The sequence below is a fragment of the Hyla sarda genome, chromosome 4 (assembly GCF_029499605.1).
Source record: "Hyla sarda isolate aHylSar1 chromosome 4, aHylSar1.hap1, whole genome shotgun sequence".
NCBI classification, from domain to species: domain Eukaryota; kingdom Metazoa; phylum Chordata; class Amphibia; order Anura; family Hylidae; genus Hyla; species Hyla sarda.
The window spans coordinates 323,362,691-323,385,936 of NC_079192.1; the positions used below are offsets into that span (position 1 = coordinate 323,362,691).

The window sequence follows — 23,246 nt, forward strand, 5'->3', positions numbered from 1 at the left end:
TGACAGCCCAGGAACAAGAGAGAGAAAAGATGTCCGCTGCTCCCTTATATGGGCAGGGGCGGGGTGAATCCGATTGGTCCGAACATCTGTCATTCACCATTACACAGAGTAATGGGATTGCATAAGTCACCGGGCCTCCAAAGGTCCTTAAGCAGAATACCATAGAGTTTACCTAGTCACGTGACCCGCAGGTCCTGCAACGCTATGGGACCGGTAATTAATCATTTATTTACATATATTACTATATTGACATCACCCTTACATAAATTACTAGGCTATTAGTTGGAATAGAGGTGACAAGGGGTAGGCTACACAACAGGGATCCCTACGTCCTAGGGACTCTGGCAATGGGGACCCACACATACATAGGTACTGTATAAGATGCGGTACCGGGACACCACATAACTATCATATATTTTTTATTTGACATACAAGTAACATGTGTAGCAGGTATTATTGAAATATCTCCAGCTGTACAGATGTTATGTTGGAACATACATTTCCCATAGATTTGCATGGTACTTTAAACAAACCCCAACCCTCACAAATGGGGGTAGTGAAAGGTTAAATTAACGATCTAATCTTTTAGTGAGCATATAACATGTGACCAAGTATTATAGAAATATCTCTAGCCATTTGGAAGTTATGCAGTAACTTATATTACCCATAGACTTGTATGGGACTTTAAACAAATAACCCTCACCCTGGTAAATGGGGGTGAGTAAGAGTTACCTATTCTATGTTTCTTGTTGACATATTAGTAACATGTGTACCAAGTTTCATGTTAATATCTTTAGCTGTTTGATTCTGGAACATATACACATACATACACACACACATTGGGGGAGATTTATCAAAACCAGTCCAGAGGAAAAGTTGCTGAGTTGCCCATAGCAACCAATCAGATCACTTTTTTCATTTTTCACAGTCCTTTTCAAAAATGAAAGAAGCGATCTGATTGGTTACTATGGGCAACTCAGCAAATTTTCCTCTGGACAGGTTTTGATAAATGTCCCCCATTGAGTTTTAAATATAGATGGGAGAGCTGAAGATTGCCAAACGGCTCTCCCATAGAGCTATATGGAGGAGACGTGGTGGCCCCTGTTTCGGGCGTGGGTTGTGACACACCACTGTGAAGGAGAGCCGGGGCTCCAAACAGGAGATCACAGGGGGCCCCAGCGCTCTGACCCCACAATCTAAAACTTATCCCCTATCCAAAGGATATGTTTTCTTCCATGATACAGAAAAACTCAAGCTTTCTCACTTGAAAAGACACTGAGGGTGAAACTGGTTTCGCTCAGAACTTTGAGGTGACAGCGGCTCTCCAAATTTCAAACATTGCCAGATTCGACCTATGCAAACCTGGCAATAGCAGTAATGCTAGCAAAATGGATGAAGAACACATGGGTTTTTAGCTCTTAGTTACATGAGGAAGTACTGGGAACACTAAGATGATGTCAGGATAGCCTCACATACCTTGCAGTATTCAGCAGGTTCGCATGACCCTAGGTTATCCAATCATTGCTTATATTTATGTGTCATACAACTTCCAGTACAACACATGGGATGGGTTTAAGAAGCTTATAAAGGCCTATGCATTGCATGCAGCTGACATCAAACAGTGACCTCTGGTCAACTGAACTACTGCATACAGTTGGTGAACTAAAAATCCCAGCCAGCAGTGAATGAGCCCATAAAAGCTGTCACATTACTTATAACTAGCAAACTGAGCAAAGGAGTGGGCTGCATTTTAGCATAAATTCATAGAAGCATTGTGAATGTTGAATAGCCATCTAATGCTCAGTAATGTGTATTTTCTAGGTTTAATTAAACATAATATTTCTATCTGGTTTTAATATGCATAACTACGCATTTAAAAGTGTTAAGAGTGAACTTGGCATAGCCATCTATGGACAAGTTATATATATTTTCCGCAGTTATAAGCCTTAATATTGAACACAGAAAAGCTTTCTAAGGATAAGTAATGTGCATTTTCTAGGTTTAAACAAACATAGTGTTTCTATGTGGGTTTAACATTACGCAGTTAAAGGGGTATTCCAGGCCAGTTATATATCAACTGGCTCCGGAAAGTTAAACAGATTTGTAAATTACTTCTATTAAAAAATATTAATCCTTCCAATAGTTATCAGCTTCTGAAGTTGAGTTGTTGTTTTCTGTCTAACTGCTTTCTGATGGCTCACGTCCCGAGAGCTGTCCAGCTCCTATGGGGATATTCTCTCATCATGCACAGCTCCCTGGACGTGACATCATCATTGAGCAGTTAGACAGAAAACTTAAGAAGCTAATAACTATTGGAAGGATTAAGATTTTTTAATAGAAATAATTTACAAATCTGTTTAACTTTCCGGAGCAAGTTGATATCTAAAAAAAAGTTTTTGCTTGGAATACCCCTTTAAAAGAGTTGAAACTGAAAGTTGACTAGTAGGTGAGTGACAAACCACACCAAAACCATAAAAAAATCCATTTTTTTTTTCAATAAAAAAAGTCTACTAAAGTAATTGTTGGACTATATAGAGAACAAAGCATCCCTGCCAAGTCCTCTGCCAGAAAGGATAGTAAAAAAAGTAAGGCATTGCCACAGTCTAAGTTGAGGAATTACGGCTCTACATGGGCACATAGAGGGGCATCACAAGGCCTTGCTACAAGTATCACTAGTCCACCAATGCCTGCTGGCTACAGCTAACACTAGTTCAACACTGCCTACTGTCCGCTGGCTACAACTTTCACTAGTCTACTAATGCCTGCTACAGCTACCACCACTAGGTCAAACAATGCCTGCTAACACTGACAAGCGTATTGTGTGCAGAAAGAGGTGAGTATTGGATAGCCACACCCTTGGTATTAAAGGGGTGGGGTGGAAAACATAATTTTTTTCATATTAACTGGCTTCAGAAAGTTAAACAGATTTGTAAATTACTTCTATTAAAACATCTTAATCCTTCCAGTACTTATCAGCTGCTGTATACTACAGAGGAAGTTGAGTTGTTCTTTTCTGCCTGACCACAGTGCTTTCTGTTGACACCTCTGTCCATGTGAAGAACTGTCCAGAGTAGGAACAAATCCCTATAGCACACCTCTCCTACTCCAAACAGTTATTGAAGTGGACACAAGTGTCAGCAGAGAGCAGTATAGTCAGACAGAAAAGAACAATTCAACTTCCTGTGGAGCATACAGCAGCTGATAAGTACTGGTGGAAAACATTTTTTTTCAAGTCAACTGGTGCCAGAAAGTTAAACAGATTTTTAAATTACTACTATTAAAAAATCTGTTTAACTTTCTGGCACCAGTTGACTTGAAAAAAAATGTTTTCCACCGGAGAACCCCTTTAAGCCTGAATAGGATTTTTTTTTTATACATTTTGAGAAGGAGGTAAAATTGGGTTTTTAAAGGGACAAGCTGCACAGCCAGCTTGCCACAGCTGTCTAAGGCTGGGTCCACACTACTTTTGTCCCATACGGGAGCGCATACGGCAGGGGGGAGCTAAAAGCTTGCGCTCCCGTATGTTACCGTATGCGCTCCCGTATGTCATTCATTTCAATGAGCCGACCGGAGTGAAACGTTCGGTCCGGTCGGCTCATTTTTGCGCCGTATGCGCTTTTACAACCGGACCTAAAACTGTGGTCAACCACGGTTTTAGGTCCGGCTGTAAAAGTGCATACGGCGCAAAAATGAGCCGACCGGACCGAACGTTTCACTCCGGTTGGCTCATTGAAATGAATGACATACGGGAGCGCATACGGTAACATACGGGAGCGCGAGCTTTTAGCTCCCCCCTGCCGTATGCGCTCCCGTATGGGACAAAACGTAGTGTGGACCCAGCCTAACACCTAACACCTGTCCACTCCCTGATGATTCAATGCTCTACTCTCTCTCTCTCTCTCTCTCTCTCTCTTCCCATGGAAGAGGCAGGAGAAGTTTGTAGAATTTTGCATTATAATTAAAAAAAAAAGATTTCAACTGTGCACATGTTGTTCACCCTTAAAATTCTGTTGCAAGTCCCAAAAGGAACATTTCTTTTATAATTTATCTAAATTTTCTAAATTGTGATTTTTTTTCATGTTCGATGGGTTCTTCACTATTTTGACAGATCATCACCAATCCACTTTTGTAAAAACCCATTGTGTCTTCTGATACCTTTGTGTGCAATTTAACACTGGGAGGCATCTGCCAACAACCAGTGATATTTTATCCCCCCCTCAGTGTAACATCAGAGAGAGTGTTCACCCCTTTGTCACCCCTAAGCAAATAAATAAATAAATCAGGCATGTAGCAGTGAGAAATTTAAACCTGTTTTATATATCACTGATTAGACAGTACTACTACCACCCTCTGCTGTCTGCTGCCTACTATAACTCCTACCAGTTTCTCACTGCCTCCTGTACATTGGCTACTACAACTCCAACCAGTCTATCACTGCTTGCTGTCCTTTCTGCTTGCTAGTGCAACTCCCACCAGTCTACCACTGCCTGCTGTCCTGTCCGCTGGCTACTACAACTCTCACCAATCCACCAATGTGTGCTTTCGGCTGGATACTACAACTCCCATCACTCTGCCACTGCTGTCCACTGCAACTTTCACCAGTCCATCATTGCCTGCTGTCCTTTCCACTGACTACTACAACTCCCTCCAGTATGCCACTGCCTGCTGTCCACTGGCTACTATAATTCCCACAGTCCACGACTTCCTGCTGTCCATTGGCTACTACAACTCCCACCAATCCACAACTGCATGCTGTCATTCCTGCTGGCTACTACAACTCCAGCTAGTCCACCACTGCTTGCTGTCCGCTGGATACTACAACTCCCACGAGTCACATGAAGCATGTTGCAGTTTTATTTAGATTTTTTCTAAAATCATTTTTTAGTTTTTTTTGCATTTCTTTAGTGGTGATTTTCTCATTACATGTCAAGAGATTTGTGATTTTTTTTTATGATAGTAACTCTTTGAAGTATCCCCGTCACTTTGCACTACACACAGACATGTAAAAAGTTTTAATCGGTTAGATCTGAATGTTTAGACCCCCATCAGTCGTTAGATAGATCCAGGGCCGGTTCAAGGATTTCTGGCGAAACTCCATTTTGGCGCCCCCCCCCCCCCCCATGTAACACCACAGATAACACAGAAATAACTCTGAGTACAGATAATGTAGCAGATGTCACCTGCAGTCCTATGTAACACTACAGATAACACAGTGATAACTGTCAGAGTACAGATAATGTAGTAGATGTGACCTGCAGTCCAATGTAACACCACAGATAACACAGTGATAACTCTCTGAGTACAGATGATGTAGTAGATGTGACCTGCAGTCCTATGTAACACCACAGATAACGCAGTGATAATTCTCTGAATACAGATAAAGTAGATGTGTCCTGCAGTCCTATGTAAGACCACAGATAACACAGTGATAACTCTCTAAGTACAGATAATGTAGTAGATGTGTCCTGCAGTCCTATGTAACACCATAGATAATACAGTGATAACTCTCTAAGAACAGATAATGTAGTAGCTGTCACCTGCAGTCCTATGTAACAAAAGAGATACTCCCATGTGGTAACCTGCTGACGGTGGTGCTACTGTTGGGGGGAGGGTGTTGCTGACGGTTGATGAGGGTGCTACTGACCCCCCACCCCTCCGCATTAGCAACCCCATCATCCCTTGGCAGCACCATCCTCCTGGCAGCAAGGCCCAAAAAGAGCCCTGATCATCTTTTAGCTCTACAAAAAAAAAAACTCCCTTAAAGCCTAGAGCCCCCCTCCCCAAAGCCTAGAGCCTCCCCCCCCCCCCCCAGCACCCTGTTTCTCCCAGGCATGGGCTTACCAGGATCAGGTGTTAGGTAGGGGTGTAAAGTTAAGTGGATGGGTGCCTTACCAGCCTCAGAAGGAACAAGGACGTCCGGTGGTCTGCAGGCCAGTCCTGCAGGCAGCAGACAGGCGGCAGCCATTACAGCAGTCCCTTCTGCTATGCGCGCTACACTTCACGTCTGACATCACTGGGGCGTGACGTCGGGTCATCTCCCAGCAAGCCTCTGCGGGTCCTCTATGCGGCGCCAGAGGATAATTTAAAAAAGAATCTATGTTAGACAGATGCACGGGCGGCGGGGAGTTTGTCATGCACGGGCTCACATGGGTTATGGTGTAACCTGATGCGGTCCGCACCGCCAGGGACGTGCACAGACAGATACTGTGCTTCCATAAATTCCCTATATACTATGCTTTCATTTCTCTATTAATTCCCTATATACTATGCTTTCATTTCTCTAATAATTCCCTATATACTATGCTTTTATTTCTCTATTAAATTACATCTGCAGAGCTGGTACGTAAAAAAAAAGTTACCTCATCTGATAGCTCATTAAAAGACCTTTCCAAAGATACCTCATTTGTCCAAAACGGTCCAGCCTTTCTGTGGTAATTGCCACCCAAAGTAGTAAGCAGCCATGTCATAAACACTACATTTCCCATGACCCCCTGCACCTGCTTCCTGTGAGCTGCTACTCTCCTCCCACCTCCTCTCCCCCCAAGGAAATTATAATAAATTATATTAAAGTGATACCCACAGCTCATTCCCTTGTGGTTATCCCCTCCCATCCCCACCACATGTTCTCCCCTGTCCAATAGGAGAGCCGGCTGCGGCTGCCTGGAAAACAGCTTACATAGCTATAATGTACAGTGTGGAGTTGCAGGGGTGCCTCCAGCTGTTGCAAAACTACCATTTTCAGCATGTCTGGACAGCCAACGGCTGTCAGGGCATGCTGGGAGCTGTAGTTTTGCAACAGCTGGAGATGCTCTGGTTAGGAAACACTGGTATAGATTATGGTGCAACATTTAGGGACTGAGGACAGGGGGACAATGTGGACGTATGGACCTCTCAGCAGCAGTGACCCACAAGAATGCTATACTTTCTCTCAGCAGCACACTGCTGTAAACTTTATTCCAAGAGGCCAGTGAGCAAAGGGACACACAGTACAGTAGCTAACATGGTTGTGAGAGGTAGGCACATAAAGGGTTACTGCCTTCACTGACAGCAGCACACTTTAGCACCCGGGCAGATGTCACCACGGAGACCAAGGGGGGAGGAGGGGGGTGCCGGCCATGCTGAAGCTGATTGCAGACACAGGCTCTGTTTCTGCTCACATCCAAACGGCTCTGCTCACAGCCCTGAAACTCCCCTACTGTGCACTCAGCCAATTAGAGCAGAGCACATAACAGCCTAATGAATATGTATGAGGTTGGAGGAGCTGCAGGGGGAGTGAAGGATCCTGGGAGTTTGTGACATAGCGTCCATCTAGCTGACAGCCCCATAGGGAATAACAGGTAGACGCTACTCACATTAGAGCCCCAGGCAGCAACTTCCTGTGACAGTAAAGCAGCTAAACTGTGCAGAAAAGGTAATGGAGCATAATTAATAAGTTGCATAACTTCTTATTTAATGACATTAGAGTACTACTTCATTAGCACTGCAGTTGTCCTTTAATTCCCTATATAATGTGCTTCCATTCCTCTATTAATTCCCTATATAATTGTGCTTCCATTTCTCTAATAATTCCCTAATAATGTGCTTCATACATTACATACAAGCACATAACATAAAGACACATACAGTACATAGGTAATATACACACATACAAAGAGACACATTGACACATATATACAGGTACAAATATACATTAAGGGTGCATTCCCACGTGGCGTATTTTGCTGCGTATTTGCTGCGTATTTGGTGCTGCGTATTTTCCTACCCATTGACTTCAACAGGGAAAATAAAATACGCAGCAGCAAATACGCTGTGTGGGAACGTACCCTCAGAAACATAAATACACAGACACACATATAATATGGAAAATATACAAACAGATATAGCCAACAGGCACATCATACATACAGGTACTAACAGATATATACACACATACATAGATTCACTTGCTCACATATATACACATACATAAATTCCCTTGCTCACATATATACACATACATAGATTCCCTTGCTCACATATATACACACATAGATTCCCTTGCTCACATATATACACATACATAGATTCCCTTGCTCACATATATACACATACATAGATTCCCTTGCTCACATATATACACACATAGATTCCCTTGCTCACATATATACACATACATAGATTACCTTGCTCACATATATACACATACATAAATTCCCTTGCTCACATATATACACATACATAGATTCCCTTGCTCACATATACACATACATAGATTCCCTTGCTCACATATATACACATACATAGATTCCCTTGCTCACATATCTACACATACATAGATTCCCTTGCTCACATATATACACACACATAGATTAACTTGCTCACATATATACACATACATAGATTCCCTTGCTCACATATATACACTTACATAGATTAACTTTCTCACATATATACACACATAGATTCCCTTGCTCACATATATACACATACATAGATTCACTTGCTCACATATATACACACACATAGATTCACTTGCTCACATATATACACATACATAGATTCACTTGCTCACATATATACACACACATAGATTCCCTTGCTCAAATATATACACATACATAGATTCACTTGCTCACATATATACACATACATAGATTCCCTTGCTCACATATATACACATACATAGATTTCCTTGGTCACATATATACACATACATAAATTCCCTTGCTCACATATATACACATACATAGATTCCCTTGCTCACATATATACACATACATAGATTTCCTTGGTCACATATATACACATACATAAATTCCCTTGCTCACATATATACACATACATAGATTCCCTTGCTCACATATATACACATACATAGATTCCCTTGCTCACATATATACACATATACATAGATTCCCTTGCTCACATATATACACATACATAGATTCTCTTGCTCACATATATACACATACATAGATTCCCTTGCTCACATATATACACATACATAGATTTCCTTGGTCACATATATACACATACATAGATTCCCTTGCATCACATATATACACATACATAGATTCACTTGCTCACATATATACACATACATAGATTCCCTTGCTCACATATAAACACATACATAGATTCCCTTGCTCACATATATACACATACATAGATTTCCTTGGTCACATATATACACATACATAAATTCCCTTGCTCACATATATACACATACATAGATTCCCTTGCTCACATATATACACATACATAGATTCCCTTGCTCACATATATACACATACATAGATTTCCTTGGTCACATATATACATACATAAATTCCCTTGCTCACATATATACACATATACATAGATTCCCTTGCTCACATATATACACATACATAGATTCTCTTGCTCACATATATACACATACATAGATTCACTTGCTCACATATATACACATACATAGATTCGCTTGCTCACATATATACACATACATAGATTCACTTGCTCACACACAGACATGCACACTGACATACATTTGCTCACATATATACACAAAATTGCTTACATGCTAACAGTAAGGCCCAATTCCCCTCTGCACAGGCACATACATAGAGGTGCACACACACACACACATAGACACATCATACAGACAGACACATATACACACACAAACACCCATATAGACACATCATACAGACACACAAACTGACATACAATCACTCACATAAATACACAATCACTTACAGTAAGGGCCCCATGCCTCTCTGCGCAGGCTAGAGATTCTTGGCAGGGACAGACAGTGGGCGGGGCTTCTCTCTGCCTCCTCTGCTCCTGTCTCCTCTGTGTGGAGAGAAGAAGAGAAATGGCAGATTATGACAGGGTAAGTGGCGCCCCCTTCCTGCAGAGCACAGCACCCTGCATCAAACCACATACAACTCCTTAGCAAAAGATCATTTTACTGCTCCTGTCACTCCGAGTCTGTAGCTCCTTTTGTGAGGGCACTAGAGGGGCTCCAGCCCCCTTTCACTCCTATGTGTGCACATCCCTGCGCACCGCAGTCTGCGGGCAGACCTGTGGGGGATTCTCCCATAATCTGTCCTACCCGTATGATTATCTGGGGGGGATGTGTCCCCCCTAGTGCCTACGCCCATGACGGGGGGGGGGGGGTTTGCGGAGCTACACCACTGCACAGACTTGAAGACGCAAAGTTTAAAAAAAGAAAAAGTCCTTGAATTTTCCGCCCCCTGCTCCGTGCACCCCTAAGCGACCGCATGGTCTGCTTAATGCAAGTGCCGGGCCTGGATAGAGCTGGGAAAAACAAACTATAGAGGCTGGCTTGCTGTGATCTCTATTTTGCTAGAATAGGTCTATAGACTTACAATGTAGATTGTCTCCTGCAACAATACAGAAAAAAGCAGCAAGCTAGGGAACAAATTGCTTAGCTGCCTGCTTCTTACAGCTTGATTTAATGATCGGTGGTGAACTCCTAAACCCAACCTATCAAAAATTTACACTGGTGTTTATGACTAGTGTTGAGCAGCATAGGCCATATTCGAATTTGCGATATTTCGCGAATATATGGACGAATCTTTGTCATATATTCGCTAAATTCGCATATTCGTAATATTCACCTTTTATTTTCGCATATGCGAAAATTCGCTTATGCGAAAATTAGCATATGTGAAAATTAGCAAATAAGAAATTAGCATAAGCGAAAATTTGCATATGCGAAAATTCGCACGTCAGTCTCACACAGTAGTATTAGAGCCTTCTTTACACCACACAAGCTGGAAGCAGAGAGGGATGATCACTGTGATGTGTACTGTGAAAAAAAAAAAATTTGTAATTATCAATATATAGTGCTATATTCGCGAATATTCGCGAAAACGCGATATTCGCGAATAAAATTCGCATTGCGGATATTCGCGAGCAACACTATTTATGACATGTCAAAAGTTTTTCTTTCTTTTTTTTTCGTTTTTTTTAAATAACTTGGACACTTTAATTGTTACTATCATTAAACAATTAAACTGGAACAATTTGTTAGGCTAGGTTCAAATTTTTGTCAGTATTTGGTCCTTATTTTTTTGCTATCTTAGGTCATTATATTTATATACAGCTATTATAATTTTTCTGTGTCAGTTCCACTCCTAGGCTTAGCCAAAAGCACAGGCAAAAATTAGCACCAAAATTAGGCTCAAAAACTGAAAACTAAGGTAAATTTTGCTGGCCTCTCCCACACAATAGCACCCTGGCTTACATTCTCATTCTAATGAGCTAATGGCGGTCATCACCATGATCTGTGATGTCCAGCATTAGACATAGGTCCCAGCCGTTCATAGCTGCAGGGACCATGCCACTATGACGCAGGGTCAGCTTGTGAGCGGGCGCAGGGCGCTCTGTGTCCTTAGATTTTAAACAAACCTGTTAATGACCATGGGCAAGTGAATGTCGCTGTAACTTTGCCATTAAATTATATCCTTGAAACAACTTTAAAACTACTTGAATACATTTCAAGGTAACCCTAGCAGTGTTATACAGAGCTTTAGCGCTCTTAGCCACTTTAGACTTATTTTGTTGCCAATTTGTGGAGAAACTGTTTGTTGAACTCTAGTTAAAAATGTGTGAAGCAGAGTGTTCATCCACATGAGAGTTATAGCAAACTGAAAAGTAATAAAAATTGGGATTTTTACTGAATATTCATGCACCAAGGGTCATATCTATGCTGAAGTGTATAGATCCACCCCTAAAATATCACTTTTATTCACTCGAAACTTAAAATACTATATTCCTTTAACCACTTCAAGATGCCGGGCGTATGCATACACCCTGCACCCCGAGTCCTTAAGGATGTGGGGCGTATGCATACGCCCGTGGGAATTCCGGTCACTGCCGCTAGCCGGTTGGGGACCGGACTGGGATGCCTGCTGAAATCATTCAGCAGGCATCCCGGCACATCGCTGAGGGGGTCCTGAGACCCTCCCGTGTCGGCGATCGCAGAAAATCGCATGTCAATTCAGACATGCGATTTTCTGCTATTCCGGGCTGATCGGGTCTCTAGTGACCCGATCACCCGGAAAATAGGAATGATCGGAGCTGTCAGTGACAGCCCCGATCATCCTGAGGGATAGGAGCGAGGTCGCAGTGCTGCGATCTCCTCCTATCCCCTGCCATTGGACAGAACTGATTCTGACCAGTTGTCGCACAGGACAGTGGGTTGCCATGGCAACCCTCCGTTCTGCCCACCCCTGGATGTCAGGCAGAATGGGGGGAGAAGATGGAGGCTGATAACTTAGAAGAAGATGGTGTGGGGACCGCAAATCGTCGCTGGAGACAGGCGCAGGTAGGGAAACGACGGTGGGGGGGTTAACCTCCTGAGCGGTATTCCCGAGCGTGACTCAGGGTTAATTTTCCCTGCCAGGATCGGTAACCCCGAGTCACGCTCGGGGTAGAATTACAGAGTTCCCGGCTGGGCTGCACGTTATATCGCAAAAGCAATGCGATATAGTGATGCGGCCCCCGGGAAAACATGCGATTATCTGCTCTGGTCGGCCCCCGTTGTGGGGGCCAGCCAGAGCAGGTAAAGAAAAATACTAAAAGTCAGTGTTTCCCTACCAAGGGGCCTCCAGCTGTTGCAAAACTACAACTCTCAGCATGCCCGAACAGCCAAAGGCTGTCTGGGCATGCTGGGAGTAGTAGTTTCACAACAGCTGGAGGCCCCCTGTTAGAAAAACACTGAGCTAAGTGTAAAAGGAAAAAGTAGTAAAATAAAAAATCCTTTTGCTCACCTAGTCCCGGTCCCTGAAGATGTCGTTCCCCTCCGTGCGCTCTGGTCCCTGCTCTATTTATCTTACAGGACCTTTCACTTTTCAGCCAATCACAGGCCGCAGTGGTGTAAAGCCTGTGATTGGCTGAAGGGGAAAGGACTTGTTCTGCAGCAAATACACTAGGTTTGAAATCTGCCCGGCAAACCTAGTGTATTCTGCTGCAGAACACGAAGGTGACAAGGGGGGGTTGGAAATGTGACAAAGGGGGGGATGTGACAAGGGGGGGGGGAAGAATGTGACAAAGGGGGGAATGTGACAGAGGGGGGAATGTGACAGAGGGGGGAATGTGACAGAGGGGGGGATGTGACAAGGGGGGGGAATGTGACATGAAGGGGGGGGGGAAATGTGACAAGAGAGGGGAATGTGACAGGGGAAGGGGAATGTGACATGAAGGGGGGGGGATGTGACAAGGGGGGGATGTGACAGGGGGAGGGGAATGTAACATGAAGGGGGAGAATGTGACAAGGGGGGGAATGTGACAAGGGGAGGGGGTATGTGACATGAAGGGGGGGATGTGACAGGGGGAGGGGAATGTAACATGAAGGGGGGGAATGTGACAAGGGGGGAATGTGACAAGGGGGGGAATGTGACAAGGGGGGGAATGTGACAAGGGGGGGATGTGACAAGGGGGGGAATGTGACAAGGGGGGAATAATGTGACAAGGAGGGGGGAGAATGTGATGGGGGGATGTGACAAGGGAGAGGGGGAATGTGACAAGGGAGGGGGAATGTGATGGGGGAGATGTGAAATGGGCGGGGGGGAGATGTGAAATTCAGTGCAAAAAATTGTACCGCTTTTGGCATGCTGGGAGTTGTAGTTTTGCAACATCTCGAGGGTCACAGTTTGGAGACCACTGTTACAGTGGTGATCAAATGGTAGCCCTCCAAATGTTGCCAAACTACAACTCTCAGCATGCCTAGACTGCCCAGGCATGCTGGGAGTTGTAGTTCTGCAACATCTGTCCTTTCAGATTAAGCAATTTTCATGACATTTTTAAAATTGCTGCTCTACTTTGAAGCCCTCTAATTTTTTCAAAAAGTAAAAATATGTCCATTTTTTGATGCCAACATAAAGTGAACATATTGTATTTGTGAATGAAAATAAAATTTATTTGGAATATCCATTTTCCTTACAAGCAGAGAGCTTCAAAGTTAGAAATATGCAAAATTTTCTAAATTTTCATGAAATTTTGGGATTTTTCACCAAAAAGGATGCAAGTAACCACGAAAATTTACCACCAAAATAAAGTAGAATATGTCACGAAAAAACAATCTCAGAATCAGAATATTCGGTAAAAGCGTTTTAGAGTTACTGTATATCCCGGCATATAAGACGACTTTTTAACCCCGAATTTTCTTCTGAAAAGTCGGGGGTCATCTTATACGCCGGGTATTGGGGTCCGGGATAGGAAAACTCCGGGCATGCTGGGAGTTGTAGTTTTACAACAGCTGAAGGCCCCCTGGTTTTTAGTATACAGTATTAGTTTTTACCTGCTCTGGCCGGCCCCCGCCTGCACCCACACACGGGAGCCGACCCGGGCAGATAATCATAGGTATTCCTATGCCGGACATCCCTGTGTCCCGAAAAATCTTTTTGGGACATAAGGATGTCCGCCGGTCACTTACCATTCCCCTGTGGCGCGTGTCCTCCTTTGATCCTCCTTCGGTCCTCCTGAGGAGCCTACAACCATAGAGGCAGAGGAGCGCAGGACCAGGAGGACCGCAGGAGGACGCGCGCCGACCGGGGGCCTGGTGAGTGACCGGCCGTGCTATCTTAAGTGATCCGGTCACCACTCCCCGGTCCCGGCACCTACTGCTATGGTCCATAGGCCATAGCAGTAGATGGTGACCCGGGCCGGAGGAGCGGTGATCGGAACACTGTGGGGGCAGACCAGTACAGCCATACAGCCTGCAGCCATACACTGTATATGGCTGGAAGCTGTATGTCTGTTGGGGGGAGCTGTCTACTATTGTGGGGGAACTGCTGACCTAATGTGGGGGGAGCTGCCTACAAATGGGGGGGAACTGGCAACCTAATGTGGCAACCTAATGTCGGGGGAACTGGCAACCTAATGTGGGGGAACTGGCAACTTAATGTGGGGGGAACTATACTGCCTACCTAATGTGGGGGAACATGATGCCTACCTAATGTGGGAGGAACTACAAGGTACCATACATCCTGGTAGGAGGGGTAGTCTTATATGGCGAGTATATCCCAAACTCTATATTTTAACTTTAAAAGTTGGGGGTCATCTTATACGCCAAGTTGTCATATACGCCGGCATATACTGTATTAATGCGTAAAGCGACGGTCATCAGAATTGCGAAAAAATGCTCAGTCCTTAAAGGGTAGCTCCCACCATCATGTTTTTTTCTTTCTGTCCCTGCCTATTGCCCCTCTATCCCTAACACCCTCCCTGCCTTTATTTTTATTTTTTTTACTATTTTAAAAATGGCATTTAGTCCTCCTGGTAGTGTGCTCACTACCAGGCAGACTTCCCCAGCAGGCACCACGTCACTGATGCCTGCTGGGGGGGCCAACTTCCGCCCTTAGTTCTCCTAACAAGGTGCCTCCAGCTGTTTCACCACTACAACTCCCAGCATGCCCTGACATCTATTGGCTGTCAGGGCATGCTGGGAGTTGTAGTGGTAAAACAACTGGAAGCACCCTGTATTGGAAGGCAACCTCCGTGGCACTGTACCAGGCGGACAGCGGCTGGGAGCTGGAGCTGAGCCGGAGCCCGGCCATGGAAGGCGGCAGCTACACCGCAGTGGAGCCGGAGGGGCCCCTGTGGTCTCTGGAGCCCCGGACTCCCCTCAGGTGACTGCTGAAGAAGAACATGTGGAGCCCCTTCCAGCTGCGCTTCTCCCTGCACCAGGCCCACCCCCCGCCCGGGGCTTTGCTGGCTGCTGCCGCCCAGGACAGGAGCTTCATTGGGGAAGGAGTGAGCCGGGAGCCGATGCGGGAGGGACGGGTGCAGGGGAGCCTCTTCCTGCCGCTCAGTGAGTACCACCCAAGCCTCCCCCCCCCCCCGTACCTTGTACCTTGCAGCAGGGCCGTTGGCGAGTGCGGGTAGCCGATGTGCAGCCCTGGATGTTCCTGCGCCTGCGCAAAATTAAGACTGATGCCCTGCCGGAACAGCATTGTTCTTTTAAGCACACTTTCAATGACTATAGTATTTAATTAAGTGAATAAAAGTGATATTCTATGGGTGGGAGTATAATAGGGGTGTTTTTTGACACTGGGCTTCAGCCCTGGGGTTTGTTGGCTTTCTAGTTTTAGGACCCTTTACCCTCTTTTTTGCAAGAAGGGTACTCAACTGGAAAACATTTTTTTTTTAAATCAACTGATGCCAGAAAGTTAAACAGATTTGTAGTCCTTACTTAATCCTTCCAGTACTTATCAGCTGCTATATGATCTACAGGAAGCTCTTTTCTTTTTGAATTTCCTTTCTGTCTGACCACATTGCTCTTTGCTGACACCTCTCTCCATTTTAGGAACTGACCAGAGCAGGAGAGGTTTCCTATGGGGATTTGCTCCTACTCTGGACAGTTTCTAAAATGGACAGAAGTGTCAGCAGAGAGCATTGTGGTCAGACAGAAAAGAAACTCAAAAAGAAAAGAACTTCCTGTGAATCATACAACAACTGATACGTACTGGAAGGATTAAAAATTTTAATAGGAGTAATTTACAAATCTGTTTAACTTTCTGGCACCAGTTGATTTAAAAAACAAAAAATGTTTTCAAGTGGAGTACCCCTTTCAGACTGAGGCAAAACTTCTCTAAGTGTCTGAATTTGTACAGTATCTCAGTTTCAGGAGGCAAGATGCGAGTTCTGTGCCCATGGCAGAGGTCACAGATTGGAAAAATCGTATACTTCTCTGGCGCTCGCAGGATCCGTGTTAGTGGTCAATCAGGTAAGAGACTTCAGGTGTGATAAAGAATTCAGTCTTTATTGCTTCATAAAGGACAGTGGGAGTTGTAGTCCTGTCACAGCTGACCGATGTGCTGTCCTGTAGATTGTAGTCCAGGCTCAGGAGCCCCAGCTTTACAGCACAGTTACATTCAGGTCCATCCACTTATAGTACAGTCTCCAGCTGTGTGAATACACAATACGTTCCGCAGACTACGTGAGAAGCAGCGCTGGCCGTGTCGGAGGATCAGCTGGCCGCCTGCCCGATACACAGCACAGCCACTGCCTCTTACTACAAGTAACCAAGTATGAACCGGAGGACCGATCAGCTGTAGTGGCGCTTCACAGGAACCCAGGAAGGTGAGAGATGTTTTTTTTTTATTTATTTTTTTTGCAGCCCGGGCAGGACAGAGCAGGAATTCTCTACCAGAGTACTCCTTTTAATGAAAACCACAATTTTGCAAATTTTGGAGGGTTTTGTTTTTACGCTGTCCCCTTACGGAAAAAATGACGTTTTCTTTATTCTGTGGGTCAATACAATTAAAATGATACTCTTGGTTACATATTTTTCTATTATTGTACCACTTTAAAAAATCTCAAACTTTTTGTACAAAATCAGTACAGGTGGTATGTTTAAAATCTCCCTATTTTGACCTCCTATAACTTTTTCATTTTTCCGTGTATGAGTTGATATGAGGGCTCAATTTTTTGTGCCGTGATCTGTACTTTTTTAAACCACATTTTCTTATATATATATATATATATATATATATATATATATATATATATATAACTTTTAAATCACTTTTTTATAATTTTTTTGGGAATAAAAGGTGACAAAAAAGCAGCAATTTTGGAATTTTTTACGTTTACTTTGTTCACCGTATGGGATCATTAACATTATATTTTGATAGTTTGGACATTTATGCACGTGGCAATAACATATATGTTTATAATATTTTATTTTTAAAGTTTTTGGGGGGGTAAAATGGAAAAAAAGGACAATTAATATTTTTATTGGGGGAGGAGATTTTTCATTTTGTATTTTTTTTTTTACATTTTTTAACTTTTGTTTTACACTTTTTATGTCCCTATAGGGGACTATCTATAGCAATGATTTGATTGCTAATACTGTTCAGTGCTATGCATAGGGCATAGCACTGATCAGTGTTATCGGCTATCTTCTGCATTGGTCTGCTCGATCTCAGACCAGAGCAGAAGACCCCGGGAGACGGCCGGAGGCAGGTGAGGGGACCTCCAGCTGCCATTTTAGATGATTGCATCCCCACGGCAGCGCCGCGGAAAATCCGATCATCTATTTCAACGTGCACATTGCAGATACAGTGATCTGTATTGATCATGGCATCTGGAGGGGTTAATGGCGGACATTGGCATGATCGCTGATGTCCGCCATTACCGGCGGGTCCCCGGCTGTTGACAGATGCCAGGACCTGCAGTGCATGATGCTACCCCTGCTCCAATGCTCTCGGTCATGTACAGGACGTAAATGTACATCCTGGTGCTTAAAGTACCTCCGCACCAGGACGTACATTTACATAAGTGGTCGTTAAGGGGTTAAAGGAGATATGCAGTGGAAAACTTTTAACTCACCTTCCTACGTTCCCCCGTTGCTCCGGTATCAGTGTACCGTTCCTCTGCTGCTGCTCAGCTCCATGCTTCTTAGGCTCTAAACATCATGCTGCGGTCAGCATATTGCCGGCCGCAGTGATGTCCCGCCTCGGCTGGTGATAGGTTGAGCGAACTGTCATGTAAGGAGCAGGGGCCAGCTCCTTACATGACAGTGCTCTCAGCCTATCACCGGGCGAGGCGGGACATCGCTGCGGACGGCAATACGCTGACCGCAGCGTGATGTTTCGAACCTAAGAAGCATGGAGCTGAGCAGCAGCAGAGGAACAGTACACTGATACCGGAGCAATGGGGGAACGTAGCAAGGTGAGTTAGAGTTTGATTTTTAGTTTTTTCAGCCCGGGCACAGGGGATATAAAAGTTTTCCTCTGCATATCTCCTTTAATTAAGCTCTGTGATAAGTCTTTTCAAGTATCTTCACCATACTCACATGTGAATCTGTGTAGGCCCTCCTCAATAAACACATTTCTATTTGGACTGTGAAAGCATCTTCACAGCCAACGCTGAACTATGCGGCATTTATCTGGAGACTTTCTGTCAGTCTGACTGCTTGCAGAGAATTTTAAAAGGAACTGTGATCAGAATTTCTCCTGAATATTCAAGCATCAAGGACTGTCAGTGACTATAGTTTAAAAATGTAAGTATTGATGAGTATGTTTCCCAAAAACTTTCACACAGACACACACACACTTCAACATCTTGTGCTATATGTACTAGAGTTGCGTTTCTATTGTTTCTCTTCCATACAGACTTCTCCCCATACCATTGCTGTTGGAATTTTAAAACACATATAAAAACACTGTAACAAAAAGTGGTGTATGTAGGATTGTCGTATATTACCTGAAGATTTAAAAAAAAGTTAAAATTCCACTGAAAAGGCCACATTTTATGGAATTAAGGGCTGGTGACTGTTCATTTTCAACGCTCTCATACGTGTAATAAGACTAAGACACTTATTTAAATTGGCTGCAGAAAATGTCTCAATTTTCAGAAGTATCATAGCAAGCATTTGAACATAAGCCAGAAGTTACGCTTTCTGTACAGTCAGTTGGCTGGCGTTGTGTAAACCATTTAGTGATGTTTTCCTAAGATCTTAGTAATCCACTAATTTCCTTTTTCGATACGATCTTCCTAAGTGTGAATGCGCTATTGTTAAGTAAAGTCTTATGACTTTTGAAATAAATAAGTACTATACTTAAAGAAAAACAGTCATCTTGTTCAACCACACTAAACCCAATACACTGAGTTATAGTGCCGGTGAACAGGAGACGGATGCAGGGGCTAAGACATGTACCTTCAGCCCAATCAGTGTCCCTCTGAAGGTCCCCTTCTTTCTTCGGTGAATTGTGCACTGTAGGTGCACTCACCGGATGAATGTTCAAATTCCCCTGGCGGGCCCGCCTCCTGTGCGCAATTCACAGAAGAAAGAAGCAGACCTTCAGACTGACACTGCTCCGGGCTGAAGGTACGTATCTTAGTCAAAGACCCCGCATTGGTCTCCTGTTCAACCGCATTATAACCCAGTGTATTGGGTTTAGTGTGGGTGAACAGGATGACCGTTTTTTCATCTTTTTTAAACAAAATAAAATGTAATAGACATATCATAAATTTTATTTTATAATGGATATAATGCTTTCCTACCCATGTCTTCTCTCCTCCAGCTCCCTTTCTTACTACTTCATATATATATATATATATATATATATATATATATATATATATATATATAAGCAAAAAGAAAAATAGCCAGCACAACAACCTAATACACGGGTGCACACTGCTGTGGCAGATACAGAGTATACAAAAAAGAAGATTGCAGCAGCACACATTGGTCAAAAAATTGAGTCTCTCAGCGCACTTTTTTGATCAAAAAGGTGTCCCCCATCCACCACGGAGAGGTAACCTCATTTAGGATGGGACCCTAACACACATTCTGAGCCTAACACTCAGATACAGACTCACCTCTGCTGGGCATATAGCCTCTGACTGGGTGACATGCTGGATCCATATACAATTTAAAACACCACCTGGGAGAAAAGGGGAAGGGGTGCACAGCTAAAGAGGGTGCCATTCCCCCTGTGTAGTAAATACAAGCAAAAAGAAAAATAGCCAGCACAGCAACCTAATACACGGGTGCACACTGCTGTGGCAGATACAGAGTATACAAAAAAGAAGATTGCAGCAGCACACATTGGTCAAAAAATTGAGGCTCTCAGCGCACTTTTTTGATCAAAAACGTGTCCCCCATCCACCACGAGGAGGTGGCCTCATTTAGGATGGGACCCTAACACACATTCTGAGCCTAACACTCAGATATATATATATATATATATATATATATATATATATATATAAATATATATATACAGGGTGGGCCATTTATATGGATACACCTTAATAAAATGGGAATGGTTGGTGATATTACCTTCCTGTTTGTGGCACATTAGCATATGTGAGGGGGGAAACTTTTCAAGATGGGTGGTGACCATGGCGGCCATTTTGAAGTCGGCCATTTTGAATCCAACTTTTGTTTTCTCAATAGGAAGAGGGTCATGTGACACATCAAACTTATTGAGAATTTCACAAGAAAAAAAATGATGTGCTTGGTTTTAACGTAACTTTATTCTTTCATGAGTTATTTAGAAGTTTCTCTTTGTTTACAGCCATTGACATGTCGTCGAGGTTAACACGTGAGGAGCAGACAGAAATGTGTTGATGTCTGGTGAACGCAGTAACTGGGTCATTGCAGCAGATTATAATGCAAGACACCCAACAAGACCACTCATCTCCCATGCTACAGTTAGCAAACTTCTTGCTAAGTTTCGTGAAACTGGTTAAGTGTTTGATTTGCCAAAATGTGGACGCATGAAATCTGTCACTAATGAAGAAACATCAGTGGCTGTCCTAGCTCCATTCAGCAAGAGCCCACAGCGTAGCACTCGCCGCATTTCACTGGAGAGTGGCATTAGTCGAACATCCCCTCGGCGGATATTAGCTGCTGACAAATGGCACCCTTACAAACTCACGCCCAGATCGGCGCACTGAATTTGCAGAATGGACAAAACAAAAGTGGGAACAGGACCATCAGTTTACGCAAAAGATTTTTTTTCAGTGATGAGGCAAACTTTTATGTGAATGGTGAAGTTAACAAACAAAATCACGGCTATTGGTCTGACACTAACCCACATTGGATAGATCCCTCCAAGACTGTTGGAACACAAAAATGATGGTATAGTGTGGTATATGGGGTACAAAGATAGTGGGGCCATTCTTCATCAATGGAAACCTCAAGGCACCTGGATATGCAAAATTGCTACATGATGATGTGTTTCCCTCTTTATGTACTGAAGCTGGCACATTCCCTGAGTTTTTCCAGCAAGATGGTGCACCACCACATTATGGGTGTCAGGTCCGAGCATTCCTAGATGAACAGTTTCGTGGAAAGTGGATTGGTCGTTGTGGGCCAGCTGAATGGCCCCCAAGGTCTCCAGATCTGACCCCCTTAGACTTTTATCTTTGGGGTCATCTGAAGGCAATTGTCTAGGCTGTGAAGATACATGATGTGCAGCACCTGAAACTACGGATACTGGAAGTCTGTGCTAGCATTTCTCCTGCGGTGTTGCTATCAGTGTGTGAAGAGTGGGAGAAGAGGGTTGCATTGACAATCCAACACAATGGGTGGCACATTGAACCACATTTTATAAGTGGTCAGAAACTTGTAAATAACTCATGAAAGAATAAAGTTACACTAAAACCAAGCACATCATTGTTTTTCTTGTGAAATTCCCAATAAGTTTGATGTGTCACATGACCCTCTTCCTATTGCAAAAACAAAAGTTGGATTTAAAACAGCCGCCATGGTCACCACCCATCTTGAAAAGTTTCCCCCCTCACATATACTAATGTGCCACAAACAGAAAGTTAATATCACCAACCATTCCCATTTTATTAAGGTGTATCCTTATAAATGACCCACCCTGTAGTTAGTGCCCCTCTTTATACTGTTTAGATTGTATATAACAACCAAAATTAAGATTTACTTACCTTTAATGAATCTACCTTCTGAAAAAACTGTAGTGTGTCTGGCCATTGTGACACTGAAAGCGACAAACTACTATTCATGTGCTACAGACTGATGCCACTTGTGCTTCTTCTTCATTTATCTTACTTCTATTGGAGTCACAGAAGCACAATGTGGATGCGACAACCAGAATAAGGAAGAGACGGGTACTGCCGTACTGGTCCCAGGTCGTCTGGGGCTGAATCAGAAATATTTTAGGGGAATAAATAAAAACTGTCAGAGACAAACCTGTCTGATTTGCCCACAACAACCAATAACAGCACAGCTTTAATTTCTCAGTAAGCTCTGGTAAAGTGAAAGCTGAGCTGTGATTGGTTGCTGTGGACAAATAATTCCCTTTTGAATTCTTAGTCTCTGAATAGAACTACAGAGTTGTGGGACCACGTATTATCGACCGCCATTGCACACGTGACAATCAGCATATTACGTAAAAAAGTTCATATGACAACAATAGCTACATAGCAGAGACCTATCTGATCACAGAATGCCATGGATATCACAAAAGCAATGCAGCACACACCGTGTTTACTGTAAAACACGTTTTATTTCTTTTACAAATAAATACATAAAAAGTACAACACAATTTGAAATGTGAAACCATACCTATTAAAACCACTAAAATGAATCATGCTTACATACAATTGTATTCTATTATGTCCAGTATTTAACTGTAACTTTATTTTATGTATACACAAACTACTGAGTGACATATTATTATATACATTTTTTTTTTGTGTGTGGGATCTGACACGTATGCTTTAAAGTGAAATGACTGCCAAATTGTGATCTGCACAGATAAGGCTAA

The 23,246-nt window shown here is 43.3% G+C and overlaps 1 protein-coding gene across 7 annotated transcripts in view; it reads right to left on the reverse strand.

Annotated features, from left to right (window-relative positions):
* Positions 1-22,465, reverse strand: part of LOC130367054 (uncharacterized) — a 42,201-nt gene extending 19,736 nt beyond the window's left edge. The window contains exons 1-2 of one of the 7 annotated variants that reach the window (XM_056569430.1): positions 9,718-9,756; positions 5,893-6,060 (exon numbers count right to left, since the gene is read on the reverse strand). In XM_056569430.1, the coding sequence (XP_056425405.1) occupies positions 5,893-5,965 (73 nt within the window). In that variant the 5' untranslated portion in view covers positions 5,966-6,060; positions 9,718-9,756. Of the gene's footprint in view, positions 1-732; positions 775-1,476; positions 1,717-5,892; positions 6,061-6,359; positions 6,509-9,717; positions 9,757-22,404 lie in introns of those variants that run through there. The other 6 variants (XM_056569429.1, XM_056569432.1, XM_056569433.1 and 3 more) reach the window with 6 other exon arrangements.
* Positions 22,466-23,246: the final 781 nt, after the last annotated feature.